This window comes from Ictidomys tridecemlineatus, chromosome 8 (assembly GCF_052094955.1).
Source record: "Ictidomys tridecemlineatus isolate mIctTri1 chromosome 8, mIctTri1.hap1, whole genome shotgun sequence".
Lineage (NCBI taxonomy): Eukaryota > Metazoa > Chordata > Mammalia > Rodentia > Sciuridae > Ictidomys > Ictidomys tridecemlineatus.
In genome coordinates, this window is record NC_135484.1 from 49,526,406 (window position 1) to 49,544,511 (window position 18,106).

Below are 18,106 nucleotides of genomic sequence, written 5' to 3' on the forward strand. Positions count from 1 at the left end.
CCCCACACTTTCCTGAACCTTTGGTAATCACCATTCCACTCTCAATTTCAATTTAGATGTCTGTAAATTTAAATTCTAAACTAAAATGTTTATTGGGGGAGAAAAAAAAGCTTTCTGCCTTTCTCTCTCCCTTGGGATATGTGCCTTAGGATCTCTGGGTTAACGTGTAGGGTGTTTAGTAACCCCAAAGCCACCATGCTGGAAGCATCATATGGACAGACTGTACAGAAACAGAAATGCCTGAGGAGACCCAGCTGTTCAGTCCAGATGTTTGAGCCTTCCCAGTCCCAGGCATGTGAGAGTGAACTTCCAAATGACTCCAGTCCCAGTCTTTGTACAGCCCCAGTTCACACAACAAAGAACAGAGATGAGGAGCCCTGCCCAAACTGCAGATTTGTGAGTAAATTAAATGTTGCTGTTGTTTGAAGTCATTAAAGATTTTAAACTTTTTTTTTTTGCATTGACAAACAAAAATCATGTATATTTATGTATACAATATAAAAATTTGATATATGTGTATATTGGGGAATAACTAAATCAAACTGATTAACATTTCCAATGTGGCTACTCGTGCAGCATTAGATTCTCAGAATATTGCTGTGTACTATGATTTTACAAAGAGATTTTATAATTAACACTCATTTTTCTCAATATTTGTCAAGCTCTTTTAGTTTGAACCCATCTCCCATATTATAGAATTTTTTTTCTATTTTTATAATAATTTCTTCCCCATTCTTTTTTGTCTTCCTGTCTTAGAATTCCAGTTCAATGCTGAGTACCTTAAATGGATACTGCATAAATAACTGCTATGTTTACTCTCAGATTTTTCATAATTTTGTGTTTTAATATATATATTTTAAGTATATCATCAAGTAATGTTTTCTATTATTAATTTTGACAGTATTTAAAATTTTAAATATTTTCCTTTGTTCCTTAATTTGTTATGAATTATTTGTATGTACATATAGTATATGTAGGTACATATAGTATATAGTGTGCATATATTTTATATCAAACACACACATAAATCATTCTAAGGATAAATTTTGCTATTTATTTCATGACCTTTATATTTCATATTTCATATTTCAAAGTGATATAATAAAGTAGCTGACCTATTCCACTCTGTTCAAAAATAGGTTTTATTAAGTGGTAGATTTGCCAAACTGTGACTAGGGATGGATGTTAGTCACTGGGGCTGAAGTTTCCTAAGTGGCAAAATATACTAATCGTATTTAATCAGAGAATAATTTTTCTTTGACAAATTGTTTTGTTCCATTTTCTTGGGTAGTTATTGCCTGGAGTTTGCATCAGAGATGGAGGAGGATTGTTACACCTACAGGAAATCAATCATTCTTTCTCTTTCAGACCCATTTCTCACTCCAGTCCTCTATGGCCATGTACTCTGTTGTCAGGGGCAGCTTTGCTCTCTCCTTGGTTGGTTGCAGCCCTCTCTGGGCTTCATCAGTACATTTGATTTTTATCTTCAAAGTTCTGCTCTGCTGACACCTCACTTTCTGTTATGTTTGTAGTTGTATAATTATATCATCTTCATGCATTTAATATCATTTTAATGGGTGTCAGTAGATAGGAGATAAAACTCTGAATTAAAAGTTGAAAACTTTGTTAATGACCCAAGAAAGAATATTAACTAAATGCAATTCAAATGTTCACAGTACATGAAATTGAAAGGGAGAGCTAAAGAATAGAATTCTCAAGGCTGAAATGGTTGCTGAATATTATTATTATGCTATCATTATTGCAATTACTATTTTCATCATCATCATTATTATTGCAGGTGCTCTACTAAAAGTTTTACAGATATTGTCCATAAAACCATCTAATTCTATTATATCACCTGTTGCCATTCTAGTCTAAGTAACTATAATTTCTCATTTGATTCCTGCAAATGCCTAGTAAATGTTTTCATATTTTCTTTGCTATCCATAAGCAGAGTCATCAGAGAGATCTTTTAAAAATAAAAAAACAAAATCATATGACTTCCTTGCTAAAACTGCTCTAATTGGCTTACCAAATCCTTAAAATAAAACCAAAGTCTTTTTTTTTTTTTTAACCTTTAAACCAGCTCCAAACAGCTCCTCCTAGCTCCAGCCTCCAGCTACCTATTGTGGCAGCTAGGTTTACTGAAGAGGTTAGCAAGAGAGAGAGAGAACACGCCAGGGAGTGGACTTTTATTGGGGAACAAAAAATTCTGGGGAAACCTCATCCAATGAAGATTAAGGGGGGCAGCATCCCAAGGTCAGGGGCAACGACTGGGTCTTCAGGGGTAGGGCCAGACACGCCTCTGCACGGACAAGCCCTCTGACCTGAGAAGGGTAGGGAAAGCTCTGACACCGCTGTATCTAAGCGCCTCTCACCCAGCCAGGGAGATAACTCAAATCACATGTGAGGATGGCCTCCCACATATTCCCTCTTTTTTCTTTTAAAAAGTAGGCAATGATTTACTCTCTGGAGTCTCTGCACTCTCGCTCTGAAGACTCGCCACCCTGACAGCCCAGCAGGGCAATCACTGTAGCTACCATCATCATTAATGGGGTCCTATTTTTCCCTACCAGTCGAATCATTTGTGAAGCGTGTGTGGTCAGCTTTTTCACGTCTTCCCATGAGATCAGCTTTTCAGCTGGGTCTTGCTGGGTCGTCTTCATTCTTCTTTAATATCTCTTCCTTTTGAGTGGAGGCTTCTCCAGGTGGATTTTCAGTCGCTTGACTCTCGGCTCTATCTCCTCCATGTCTCATTGCGCATTCCGGAGCAGGCCCCGTTAGGCATAATCTGTTAAAATTCTCTGATAGACTCGTGGTCCTGACATCTAGTAGGGACTCAGGAATAAATGATTCAATGATAGAATTATATCCATTCTTATTCAGATTATATAAACTTAGTTTAAATAACTCACCCAAATTCATATAGCTAGTAAGTGGTAGAACCAGAGTCAGTTTGGATATTTAGTTTTGAATTGGCAAGTTTATAGTACAATGCTAAAATAAATTAAAATTTTGTTCCATTCCAAGTTTCTCAAGATTCTCCATACTGCTATCCAGAGAGGTTTGCACCCATCTGCAGTCCCACCATCAATGTATATACGAGTGTACCTTTTTCTGCACATCATTGCCTACATTTACTGTTATTTTTATTCTTGATATTTACAGTTCTGACTTAAGTGAGATGAAATCTCAGTGTAGTGTCAATTTGCATTTGTCTAATTGCTTGAGATGTTGAACATTTTTTTTCATATATTTGTTGGCCATTTGATTTCTTCTTCTATGAATTGTCTCTTCACTTCCTTTACCCTTTTATTAGATTGGGTTATTTGTTTGTTTTTGGTGTTTAAGGTTTTTTTTTTTTGAGTTCTTTATATATCCTGAAAATTAATGTTCTTATAGGAACTCAATTCACAATAGCTAAGCTAAAGAATCAACCTAGGTGCTCTTAAATAGATGAATGGACAAAAAAAATGTGGTATATATACACAATGGAGTATTACTCAGTCATAAGGAAGAATGACTTTATCACATTTGTCAGCAAATGGATAGATCTGAAGACTATCAGCTAAGTGAAGTCAACCAGTTCTGAAAAAAACTAAAGGTCAAATGCTTTCTCAGAAGCTAACATACAATGTGGGGGGAGGGTGAATAGAAGTATGGTAGATTAGATAGTGGGGAATAGAGGGAAAGAAGGGAGAATAGGAAAAGGAAAGACAGTGGAATGATTCCGACATGATTTTCCCATGTATGTATATGAAAACAATACAAAGAAACCAACCATCATGTATATCCGCAAGAAGGGGCCTCTGTCTAGAATCCATGCTTGTATATCAAAATAGATTCCATTGTCAACTAAAAAGAACCAATAAATTAAAAGAAAAAAATCAAATAAAATAAGAATAATGTCTCAACATAAAAAAAATCAATTTCCAAACCACCTAAAGCAAGTACTGCTACCCCAGGGGTGACCTCCTCCTAATGGTGAATTGGAATCCCTATGTCATTGCTTCATATGACTCTTCTTTCTTATTGTTGTGTATAGCTAACAGAAAGGAAAGAGAACATAGGATAGTTTTGTAGGTCAAAGCAGAAGTTGTCACACCCCAGTGGCTTTCACACTCTACTAGCTAGAACTATCATATAACCTATATTATATATGCAACTGCAGGCAAGTTTGGGTAAAGTGGTATTGTGGGCTAAAATGTTCCTCTCCTAAAAAAGATATGTGAAAATCTTAACATCCAATATACCTCATACTGTGATTGTATTTGAAAATAAGGTCATTGCAGATATTATTAAATTTAGAAGGAGTTCATACAGGAGTAGAGTCAGTCTATAATCTATTATGTCCAGTGTCCATATCAGAAGATGGTCATGTTAGCACACAGGGAGAAGCACCTCATGAAGAAGGAGGCACAGATTAAAGGGCTGCACATACCAGCCAAGAAATGTCAAAGATTACCAACAACCACCAGAAGCTAGGAGAGAAGCACGGGACAGATTCTTCCACAGAGCCCTTAGAGCTGGCCAAACTTGACACACCAGCTTGATTTCAGACTTCCAACTTCCAAGACTGTGGCAGAATAAATCTGTGATTTTAAACCACACAGTCTATGCTACTTTGTACAGCAACCCTAGGAATCACCCAAATGACCTACCTGGGTCCCCTAGGAAAGTAATCCATGTGGCCTACCTGGGTGCCTGGAAAAAATTAGAAATAGATGTTGAATGCAGAATGGTCTCTGCCACACCAAGTCTAATTTCAAAATGTATGCTGTCACATGGCTTCATAAGATGAAATTTAGTAAATAAAAACTGACTTGAGTTCAAATAAACATGTGGGTAGAAGCAGCTGGAGGAAGCATCAATTTACATCAAGACTAAAAAAAAAGAAAGAAAGAAACAGAAACAAACAGTGGGAACCTGTGCTTACTGTGAGCCGAGCCTGAGTGATGTATGGCATTGTAGAAATGAGACAATAAAAAACAGACACAGAAATAGCAATGTATCCATAAACGTCTCTATTTTTTTTTCTAGGACGTTCAAACCAGGAATAGTGTGCTCAGGTGTGAAAACCTGAATATAACAAAGTCTACACAGAGGAACCCCTAGCCCAGGGTAGAGAGGGAACTGAAAAAATCTACCCTTATGAGGACCAAGTGAAGGGACTGAAACATTAAGCAAGAGAAGCAGCCATTCAAGAATAATGTGTTTTAGGAAATATTTTTCAAGAGAAAGAGATAATTCTTGTTTTAATTAGGTCCAAATGGTGAAGCTGGGGCTAATAAATACAAATACAATAACAAAGATAGAATTTGACTCAGGATAAGAAGGCATTCTATTGAAATCAAGGTTTTCCTGAGACCGGCTCTGTTAACAACTATGCAAGTGAATTTCAATACAAGGAATATATTTAAGGAAAGGCTGGAAAGAGTAGGGACATCACAATGAGAAACAGACACAGAAGGACAAGGAGTATTACATCATCTCTATAGAGTCTTCCAAATTAATTAACTGATTTTGGTGGTATTTTAGTGGAGATCGTTGGGTTTAGTGTTTTAGGTCAAGGTATATTTTCATGAACACCAAATTCTAGAACACAATATGATACAGTTGGGCAAAGCTCACAGATTGGAGACCTGCAAACCCGGGTCTAATCCACCCTGGGCCTCAATTTCTTATCTAAAATGAATCTAAAGTACTCTGCTTTCTCAGAATTTTGTTGATCATATTAAATATACTTAGGCACATGTTTTCTAAAATACTAAACAAGTGTCAGTTACTAGTAATAACATGCCTAATTTAGAAGGATCTCTGTGTGTGTGTGTGTGTATGTGTGTGTGTGTGTGTGCATGCCTGTATGTGTGTGTTTGGGTAAACTAGTTTCTAGCAAACCTAACATTTTAGCTGAATTATCCATGTCTGTACTTCTTTTGAACAGATATTCATTCCACCTACAGGGAATCTTTGCAGAATATTTTTAAAATTTAATAGAATATTAACATTTCCATTTTTAAGAAATAAATTATTACTCGTTAGGTCAGCAATCCACAGGACTGCAATTATAAAGAGGTTAAAATGGTACAATTAAGCAGATTTAAATAGAATTAGGCTAACAGAGATGCATCTTATATGCTATCCATGCAAGGAGATATAGAAGACACTCAAAGGAGTGAGTTCAAAATTCTTTCTAGAAATTTGCTAAACTTCTCTTCCGTTTTCTTGATGTAAGTAAAATATTAGCAGGAAAAAATAAAAATAAGCAAACAAACACCTCTTTGGATTTCATTAAGCCATTATCTGATGCATTCACCCCTGAAAGCACAGTTAGAAAGTGATTGAGGATTCATAAAGCCTTCTTTAATCTAATCTACATAAATACACAGAATCTTCTTCAACTTCATTTCATTTCGATGCTTTCTAGTTAAATCAGGAGAGCAGAATCATTTAGGAGGACTATGATTGTGGCTTCAGGTCGTGCGCCTGCACTGCAAAAATACACTTTCCTCTTTTCATCTTACAAAGTTGATTTAAGGAATTGTTTTTAATGATCAGAATCTATGACTGCTCTGCATACTTTATAGTTAACTTGCTCTATTTAACAATTTTATGAGTTAAAATAAATTAGTATTTCATTCTGGGTCCATCCAGCAAAATAGAAACCTTTTAAAGTTGAGAAAATTTAATGTTGCAAATTAATGATGGAAGAACCAATAACTCAGTTTGTTAAGGCAACCCAAATATTAGCAATAACTTTAAGCCTCTACCCTCTCCTAGGCTGGAATGAAGAAGAGGGGAAGAGATTTTATTGAAGTTTAGAATTTGGAGTTACTCAACAGAAGTCGGAAAAGTGGCAAACTTTTCTTTTTCCTAATAAAACCTGGAGCCATAAACAAGATAACAGCTTCTGGACACACTTCCTGAGGCAGGAAGAATTGCCCAGACTTTTCCTTGTCCTTGCATTCTTCAATCTCCTCCATGACATCTGTTGGGCAAACACAAGAAAGTCCAGCTTGATCAAGAGGCTGGGAAATGACACATGCAAATTGGGTCCTCTGTGACCCAGAGCTTAGCAGAGGAAGGGAAGGAATTGAGATGAGGGCAAGTATATCCAGGAGCAGCACAGAAGTGTTCCCACATAGATCCCTAAATTGCAAGTATTAGCTCAAATCTTAATTATGTCTCCATGCTGAAGGGCCTTATAAAATCACATTATTAAATTAACTTTACTAAATGATAACTATGAACTGAAATCTTAGCAGAAAATAATGAAGTTTTTTTTTTTGGTTTGGAAAGAAGAACATTTGAGGCACACTAAACTTTTCTATTTATGAACATGTTCCTCTTTAGCTGGGTCCTTAAGATAATGTATTTCCTGCAACTCATGTTGAGTCAGGTATAAAAACCTGATCTTCATAGAGATCCTGCCAACCTGGTGATCTTTGCTTTTGCAAGTTGATAGTGCCACTGTTCTTCTGTGGATGGCATCATAAAATGTACACTCTTGGCCATAATGAGCACTTGGATACAGCCATATAAATTAGTCCCAATGGTATGAAAAACTTATGTCCCACATTCACAGCACATGTAATCTTCATATACAAGAACCAAACAAATAAGCTTTTAAAATTCTGATAAACTAACCATTATTATAAACTATTGTGACCATGAGAGAGAAACTAAAAACTTTCAGATATTCAATATAAATTGTTGCTTAATCTCAAAGTTCCTTGATGAAAAAATATGTATGGAAATTTTGCCTCCATGATGTCAACTATCCAGATGTTTGGGGATATTCAGAAGTTCCTCAGACTAATTTTTAATATTCATCAAGCTAACATGGAATTAAACCTGAGAAGATAATAAGTAGCTAAGACAAGATATGACTGTTTTCTTTCCTTATACAATTTTTTAGTTTTTGCACTTATAGACTGTGCAGTACCTAGATGATTTTTAAATGTAGATGAATGCAAGTAAATAAGTTTCAATATAATTGAAATTAATCTTGAAAGCACTATACCATGAAGCCCATACCTTGGCCCCTTTCCATTTATCTTGCCCTAGCCCGCTAACAGGATCTCTTTTTCATTCTCTCTTCCCTTGATCAGTGCATCACAGATTTTTGAATACTATTTAGTGAGGGGAGAGCACATATCTAGTCCTGTAATGAGCACTTTACATGGATATTTCCATTTCCCTTAATCTTCAAAATAACCTATGCTGTAAGGACTCTGTTTATTCATTCATTTAATTATTAATCCAGTGGATTGCTTTTGAGTGTTTTTTTGTGCTACGTGATGAAGATCATGATATTATTACCATTTTACTGGAAGAAGATGTTCATTTTAAAAGTTATTCCCATTTTAATGAACACTAAATTGAGCTTTAGCACATTTAGTGAAAAATCTAGTGAATGCAGTCGCTAGAGTTCCAACATAAAATATCTGATCTCATTGTCAACAGTCTTAACTATTGTATGGTTTGAGGTCTTCTGCCTTTATGTTCTCCATGTAACCCTTTCTAAAGACAGACTTTAAGTCTGCACTAAGGTGCAACAGTGTGATAAACATCAAGCTAGAGTGGACTATAGGTATTGATTTTTCTTGCCTAGCAAGCTCTCTTGCTCGTTTTCCCTAATTATACACCTTGTCCCTTGGTCACATGGAGGGGACAAAAAAATCTATTCCAAGCCAGCATGGTCAGTCATGGAAAGCTTTGTAATCCAGGTAACAGTTATTGGTTCACGGAAAGTACATGTGACACAAATCAAGTAGATGAGATTATTTAAGATCAATATATGGATAACACGAGAAAAAGAGCTCTCTCTTGTTCTTTCATGATTATTGATAGGAGGTTGCTGAATACAGGAAAGGCCTGTCTGCAGAAGAGAATGAGGCATGCACGCAAAGCAAATGAAAGACATGAATAGAAAAAAAAAAGAGAGGGAGGCAGGAGCAAGAGAGGAAAAGAGAGACTCTTCTGACAGCATTGAACTCCAATTCCAGGTCTTTTTTTTTTTTTTCTGTGAATACCTACAACATCTACAGAACAAAATGATTCTTTTTTTGTTATTTTTGGAAATTTTAATTAAATCTATTTTAAAGCATGGAATCACCACTAATCCTCCCTTCAAATATCACTTGTATTTGTATAAGATGTAAAGCTTAAGTAAGTGAGTTTTGATTGTAGGATATCTGACATTGATAAGGCAATGCAGAAAGTATCTCTTTGTGTTGGAAGACTCTTATCAAATATTCTTCTCGATTTCTTTGATTACCTGTTGTCCAGATATTTTTTACTTTACTGAATCAAAAAATTCTCTGGGCCAGTAACCTTACAGTGAGGATTCTGGGCTGTTTTATTTGGCTGATAAAACACACTAGACTTCTATGTTTTTAGGTAAGATGGGAACTATTGGGTTATTCATAGTTTCTACCATTACTATTTTTTAGCATCATTCCTATGTGATTTCTTCCTGACCCTGAAGACATTAAACATTTGTGTTTCCTGGATTAGCTATTCCCTTGCCATGCTGTATCTTCATCAAAACTTCCATATACTTCCCATTTCATAAAGACTGGGCTCCACTTTTCAAGCTGAAGTTTGTTTTTCTGTTAAATTGATCTATTAGATATCAATCTTAGTGTGTTTTTATCCTACCCAGACAAGGGAAATACAGATCGAAAGGTCAGAATATAAATGAACTAAAAATACCATGCCTTACATTGGAGAAATAATAAAAATAATGGAAACTTCAGAACTTAAAACAAGAATTTGTTTGGGGATTGATAAAAACATTTATTGCTCCTCATATTTATCCAAAAGTGAATAATTTATTGTCTACCAATTGATAACCCAATATTTCTTATTTTCCTGTCTGGGGAAGGAAACTTGAATTTCATCATAAAAAATCAGCAAACCAATAATGGGATCCTAATTGAAACAAGTTATGTAATATCTCAAAATACATTCTACTTTCATGTATCTCTAGAAAGAACAAATTTAAAAAAATACACCAGAAGTCAGAGATTGCAAATTAACATATCCACCAAAAAATCAATAAAACTGATCACCCAAAAAAAGCATATAAAATTTTATCAATTAGTATGTATTTTATAACTGTGAACATGTAGTTGATAATATTACAGCATGCCGCTGATGCCATACATTTTAATTCCAAGGTCAAAACACACACACACACACACACACACACACACACACAAAACCACATTTTTGTAGGAGAAGTTTGAAAGAAAATGAAGAATGCTCTACCTTCTTGACTGCCAAATATTTATTTCTGTCAATTTCCTAAATATTTAATATAAATTCTTAGCCAATAGCATTTTATTCCTTCCTGCAGAAAAATACTTGAGGAATTGTATTGAACACTGTAGCATGCCCTGCGGTGTTTTTATTATGAGACTTAATTTTGGATCTCCTGCTCCTTGTCAGTTTTAAATGTGAATACTTCCTAGATGTGCCACACATAGTCAATATCTTCTAACTTTAAAGTGTTATTTTTCCCCATCCCACAAGAACAGAAAATTGACACTGTTGAAATCTGAATGGGTTGAATTTTTAAAAATGGACTACTCCATTTATTCACGCAATTCTTGAAAAGTATTAAGAATAGAGATCCTAATAGGACATTGTTTTTCTGCTATTTAGAAGCATAAAGTCCAGGAAAGGAGTCAAACATGTACATAGTGAAATGATGTAGGTATAAGTAGAGTTCACTGGGATCTCAAAAATGGGAAAATCTCACTACCTGCTAAATTAGAGGTTCGTGAAATAAGCAACATTTGTGCCAGATCTTGATGGTTATGTCTTGAAAGAGGGTGTGTAGGATTACAAGTACTGATCAGAAAATAACCACCTCTCTGCTTCTACTCTTTCAGCTAGAACTGCTCATGTTGATAGTGGCTTTGTGTCACGGGTTTTGCTTTAGTTAGTGGAACTGAGCAGAAGGATAAACTCAGAGCAGAAGGATGAACTCAGACTCCTTAAAAAGGGTGGGTGTGGTTTAGCGTGACTGCTTACATCTGGTAAGAAAATGCACTCTGTACAGCTGCAGGATCACGGAGAACAAGGAAACATATGGAGCTGACCTAATTCTAATCTACAGCCTGGAGCCAAGCCCAGCATATCACAGCTGAGCTCAGCCTGAGACACAGTGACACACTCAATGCTTATGTGGCAAATGAAGACATGTGCTGCTTTAAGTCACTGTGATGGATTTTAATGTAGTTTCTTGTGCTATGCCACATAACCAAATAATACCCCTCAAGAGGTTGGTTGTTTTTTTAGGGTGAAGAATACTATGTGAAAGAGCCTGGCTATTACTTTTCTCTGATTAGATATTAGATGACAGTAATGGAAAGGTAGAAACTGTCAGTCAATTTAACTGGTGAAACCTCAGCTGGACCTCAGCTGGACTAGATTTCATTGATGATGGGAAGTCATCAATGAAATCTAGTCCATGCAGAAAGAATGTCATCGGCATGCTCCACAGAGTTAATCCTCTAGCTTTCTCTGCATGGCTATCTACCAGGAAACTCATTCAACAAATATTAATGAGCACCAATAATGTAGCGGAATATTTGAGATATAATAGTAAATTGAAATCAGACCTCTACTTCCAAGGGAAATGGACAAAGAATCATAAAACATAATATGTGACAAATATGGTATATTTTAAAAGAGACAAATGCAACGGAAAATATAAGAAAAAGCATAGCGTGAAAAGGAGGCTTTCCATTTGTTCAAGTTTGGTTGGAATGGGCCTCAGGGAGAAAGCAAACCATCTTGGAATTGCAATAATCAAGGAGGCTTTAAGATTAGCAGCTATCATGTAGCTATAAACATCTAGCCAAAAATTCTGTGCAAATGACTCTATAATTAAAGGTGTAAACTCTTCCTTAGAAAAAGCTTATGATTCACACAAACATCAGATTGAGAGAAGTTGTAGAACGTCATGACTCCCACAATAACAGCAAAGATGTCTCTGATAATATGTACATAGCTCTATTCTGTGGTAAAGTGGTTCATGAATAGGCAGTAACTGCTGCTCTGAGGCCACCTGGCATCTTGTGAAGGAACATATTTTCAGCACCATAATCCAAATCTTCACTTGTGAGAAACTGTGGTTTGTACTCATCACAGTGTATAGCAGAACATTGGCAATCAACCCCTATTTGGCATTCTGTTTTTATGCTAGAAAATTCAAACATTGTCAGGTTCTTCTCCAGGAAATGGTTGAACAGGCTCAAGGTTGAAAGCTAAATTTTATATTAAGAAAAATATTATGAAATTATTTGAATTTTGCTGAAAGGGTCCAAAGTCCTTTCTCTGCTTTACAGTGACACAATATGGATCACAAGTATCTTAATGTTTTGTTTTGTTTTAAATGAAGCTAAGCTTGTAGCAGCTGTACAATACAGATGCTGTGGAGTAAGATAATACACATTCTTTTTCCATTTCTGTCTCTCTAAGTAGTACAGACTGATGGACATCTTATAGCAAGTCATTTCTTAGCAGTCAGCCTTGATACCTCCCTCTTGATCCCTTTAATGTATATATATATATAATATATATATATAATATATATATAATATATTAATGATAATATTCAAATGAATCTGTCAACCAAATTTAACAGAATATTGCCACACTTGCTATCCACCTTTCAGTTTTCTTTTATTATTATTTTTATAAACTAAATAAAACCAAAAAAATGCATGTAGTGCTTGGCATAGTTCCTGATATAGATAAGCATAATAATTTTATTATATGTAATTTCTTTTTCAAGTACTCATCCATAAAATAATTTTAATTTTACCAATTATGGATTTTTTTGAAACATAAAATTCTGAAAAAAGAGATTTTTTTTAAATCTGAAAAGTGGAATAAGACATAGATGTAATTTGTATGATTGAAGAGGACCACTGTCAATCACAGAAAAGGACAAACAAATATCACTGGAACTGGGTAACCTCAACAAAGAGGAGATGTACTCTCTACATCTTCTTAACTGGCATATACATCTATTTCCCAAATTTCAGAAAAAATATGTCAAAGAGATAACCCTCAAATCTACCTGACCCCACCCAAGCTCCAATCTTACATTCCCCAAGGCCACCCAGACAATTGCATCTGGAAGTTCAAGTGATACTTCAAATAGCTCCCTCTCAAACAAATCATTGTTTTTCTTGTCCCAATTTACCTGAATGTAAATTCATATTTCAAAATTATATGATCAATTTATATTTGCATTATAATAATCCTTTTTAGAAGGTGCATGGAATAAGAACCAGTCTCTGAGTTTAAATCTCATTCAAGCCACTTGTATCAAATGAGCTTGAGCAAGTTCTTAAATTCATGACTCTTAGTTCTCTACATCTAAAAGAAAGGTAATGGTATCCATCCAGAAAAGTTGTTGTAAAGATGAAGTAAAACATATATAAAACAGCTAGGGTAGCATTTGATATATGAAAGGCATATGTTGGATGATTAAATAAATACATTTACCTGAAGATGGTTGTTTAAATTAGTTATACTTTTTAAGTTCTACTTTAAGCCACTGACTATTTGGATATCATGATCCATAGACATTGTATTCATAAGCGGCTGTTTGCTACATTGTCACAATACTCATATGGTATGGTACTCTATGAGTAAACAATTCTATAGAGGATATGTGAATTTTGCAAAATTAAAAATGACGACAGCATAGCAAGAATTTAATACCTGAGGTATTTTGTCTTTCTACTCCAAACAGCTATGACCTTGATACATCTACTTACTGCTCATGAAGATCCAGCCAAGATCATTACAAGGAGTGAGACCAGCTGAGATAATGCAACAAATGCTCCTCAAAAGGCACCAGCAAGAGGTTGAGAGGGAAGGAAGAACACATGCAACTGAACCACCACTCCAAAATGCCTCCTTGCCATAATAGCAGGTGGACAGTTGCTGGAGGGTACTGGTGGCAGATGAAGTGGTGGGAGAAGGTAGGGTGGTGGGCAGTGAAGGAAGGGTACATAAAAGGACGGAGAGTTGAGGGAGAGTGGAGAAAGGGAGATGGTGAATATTGGGGCAGAGGAAGGGGTTTTCTAAGGAAGGAGAGATGATGATGCGAGGAGGGGGAAGAGGAACCTATAGGAAAGAGGAGGTGGGTTGTGGAAATCCCTTTGGATTGGAGGAAATGATGGAGGATAGAGAAGGTAGTAAAAATTACAAAGATTAGATAGTAGTGCTTATTTATTGATAGATACATTAGCCAGAGTACCCTAAGTAACATACTTAAATATCATCTTTGCAGCAAACTTCATTTATCTTCTGCTGATAATTATCCTTGAATTGATGACTATGTGAAAACATTGATGTATACTACCATTTGTCTTTTATATGTGACCCCTTTATGTGACCTTGAACATGTTTTTGTCTTTTACATGAAAAGAAGACAAAATTAAATACACACACACACTTACTATATATGCATATATTTATTATATATGTATATATATAATAAACTTACTATTGTAAGAAAATGGAAAGCATTTATAATGTTTAGTCCAGATTTTGTATATATAAGACAAGTTACCACTTTAAGTGACTCCTAAACAAGAAGCAGAATGGTGTATATTCTTGTGCTTTATGATCACACTAGACAGGACAAAAATAACTCAATCTTTGGGTATTCTTGGGTAAAGTCTTCCTCATGTCTGAAAATCTATTGACTTATTTTACATATAAGTAGGTGTCAAATATTTCATATGACATACAAATATTAAAATTTATTTACTGTTTATCTAAACTTTCAATTTAACTGGGTCTATATTTTATCTGGAAACTCTATTTTGAGCAAGTCATTTGATTTGCATTTCATGAGGCCCTCACACAGTAGTGTGGGATATTCTCTTAGCTAGTCAAAGCACAATGTATATATTTTGTTTTTCTGTAAACATGGGGAAAAAAAGAAGGGATAAGGTGGTTATTTAGGAATTTTAACTCAAATAGATCAATATTCATGTGCCCTCAAGCTCAGGGGTTGGCCTTGAGCATCCCAAGATATTTGTAGCCTCTCACAAATCATTCAGAAATCTCGATTCTGTGTTTTAAAGATGGATTCTGCTATATATTGGATTCTGAGCCAATTCTTGAATATTCTTAATTCAGTAATAAAATAGGTGGCCTTTATTGAGTACTACCTGTAAAAGTAAGTGTTTTAAATACAACAGCTAATTTAAGCCTCACAACAGTCTTATGTGTTAAATACTACAATTTTATTTCTCATTTTTAGGGCAAGAAACCGAGGGACAGAGAAATTGAACAACTTGTCCATAGTCACACAGCTAGTAAAATGTGAGCTAGGATTGGCACTTAGACTTTCTGACTTAATTTTCTTTCCCTCTTGAACACCACTGTATCCTATCCCTGAGTTTTGATACAAAAATTTCATGGACACATTGCACATGTTAGGGTACATGATAATGATTTCTTTTTAAAGCCAAAAAGAGTAGGAAGGATGGAGCCATCAAGTCAGCTCAGTAGTACTCCTTGTTCTACTGTACCCTTTGTGCTTTCTAACCTGTAAAAGCAACTTAGAAACTATAGAGATCACAAAAAATCTCCACCTCATTTCATACTAGAATTTGAAATAAGGCCTGCAAATTTGTGGTCAAAAGGAAAAAGTGCTAAATGAGCTTTTCTTACTTCAATTGACATTTGTAGTTTGATCCAAGAGTCTGAATAGGGATTGTCTCCTTTCAGTTCCTCCTAGACTTAGACTATGGAGACTTCCTGCCCCAGCCAGAAACCAGCTCAGTCAGCTCCTGGGACAGTGCCATTTGTCAGACTGTTTCTCTATAAAACCAAATTATAGATCAGTGGAGCAAGTGGCAAATAATCATTCTCTTTACAGAGACAGAATGGGTTCATTTAGCCTGAAGAAGATAGCCCTTTCTTTTGATAGACATTGATCAAAAATAATATGTACCTCAAAAACAAAGTCTTTGTTTAAGAAAAGAATATGTATTATCAGATACTTGAGTTGCCAGTTCAGCCTTTCTTGTTTTGAGTTGAAGAGAAATTGTTCAAAACTTACTGCAAAGCTCAAACATGAACATGCAGAACTGTCTTCTTGTTAAGATCCAGAACAAGAAGCAGGCTTTTCTATTTACCTCAAAATAATAATCAACAGAAATTTAAAACTTGTGTTAAACTTTTTCCTAAACCATTACTGTACTTTATTATGTCTTAGTGATATCCTGTACTTTATTATGTCTTAGTGATATCTAGCATGCACATCGAGTAGAGATAAATCTCAAGTTACAGGATGAAATGGATGATTCTATTTCAAAAATTCTTTTCTTTAAAAAGTGATTTATTTCTACAGTATACCCTGAAAATATCCCTACCTATTTGAATAGTTGAGGATACAGGCTGATCACTTATAATGCAAAAGTGAGAGAATTGTTATGGAGAACACCATAGAACTTTTTCTTTCAGAATATCCCACAGGCTTGTGAAGATGGTAAAGGCATGAGAAATGGTTGAGAATGCCATGTGGGTGAATTTTCACACAGGACTTCTTTTCAGAATAAGAAAGTCTGGTCTCCGTAGAAGGCTTCAGAGAAGGGGCGCCAGTTTTCTCATATAATGCCACCCAAAATGGTCATCAAGCTCACCTATCAAACAGGCAATTGGCTTAAAGTGAAGCTTAAAAACTAAGAATAATCTTAGCAACTAGCTCCAAATGAATGTATTTACTTATTATTCATCAAATATTTTTTATGTATCAGATCCTGCCCTGAATGCTTCACATCTGTTAAGCCTAATCTCTGCAAGAGCTCTTCCTGATGAATAGATACCATTGCTAGTTTTACATGTAAGGATTTATTTATAGACTTATTTATAGATTTATTAAGTTGAAAACTTGCTGAAGGCTATTGGATACAAGTAGCTTAAATGGGATTTAAACTCATACTTAACTCATTTCAAGCTCTTTCTAGAAAGGATTATTATTTTAAAAAATATAAGGTAAGTATATGCTTTTAAATATCCGAGTTTACATTTAAGTAAGTTGGAAAAAGTCCAAGTTTGCTAATGACCTCCCCAAACCTCCATGACATATATAAACAGATAAGTCCTTAATATTTTTGAAGAAAACATCCCACTGTTGAGACCACAAAACAGTGTAGCCCATACAATGAACTTGGATGACAATCTTATTATTTTGATAAATTGGGATAAACTAGGTAAAAGAAAACATCCTGGAGTTGATGTGTTGTTATTATTATTATTATTATTATTATTATCATTATTATTATTATTAATTTGCCTTAAGGGTAGGAAGAATGGTTGAAGTTTATGCTGACATAGGTAAATCTTAGGATTTGGAGTGGATGCAGTGTGGGAAACAGGGAGATGCTCCATTTGGAGAATCTTACACTCCTGCCTGTTGCTATTCAGAATTCTCAGTCAGGCAGTCAGAGGGAAATGTGCATTTATATCTCACCAATTCTTTACCTTGAACTTGATTTCTCATAGTGATTCAGTTGGCTTCTACTCTTGAAAGTAACTCCTGACCTGGAGAAACTAGGCATGAGGAGCTGGGGGACCCGGGGCAGGGGGAGAGGAAAAAGAAGAGAGAGATGAGGAAGGAGGAGAGAGAGACAGGAAGGTGAGTGAGGCAAAGAAGAGACTGAGGGACAATTTCTTCCAATTGATTTTAACATAAGCTGCAGCAGCTACATTGAACAAAAAGTTCTCTTCTCTCCCTATCTTCTTCAGAGTGGCTAGAAAGAAACACTCGAGGGACACCTCCACAATCGAGAAAGGATGTGCTCCCACTTCAGAAAAACTGGCTTTTGAAAATGAGCCTGAAACAAATACAGAGAGGAACCCAAAATATGAACTTCCCATATGGCAGACCCTCAGGACCTTGACCATTCTTTCCTCCCTTCTCACGCACCTGAATGATTAAATAGAAAACATTAATATCAAGTCTTCTTGCTCAAATTAAAAAGAAAGAAATCAAACATAATCTAGGTACATAGAGAGGAATGACTCAAGCAGAATTTAGTTATATTATTTTGAAACC

At 35.3% G+C, this 18,106-nt stretch overlaps 1 protein-coding gene across 2 annotated transcripts in view; it reads left to right on the top strand.

The window, feature by feature from the left end:
- LOC110599396 (uncharacterized) overlaps nucleotides 1–15,260 on the top strand; it is a 179,535-nt gene extending 164,275 nt beyond the window's left edge. For both annotated transcript variants that reach the window (XR_013424949.1, XM_078019427.1), the window contains one exon: nucleotides 13,781–15,260. Coding sequence is in view for 1 of the 2 variants with exons in the window: in XM_078019427.1 (XP_077875553.1) it covers nucleotides 13,781–13,854 (74 nt within the window). In the remaining variant the exon portion in view is untranslated. The remainder of the gene's footprint in view (nucleotides 1–13,780) is intronic.
- The last annotated feature ends 2,846 nt before the right edge of the window (nucleotides 15,261–18,106 follow it).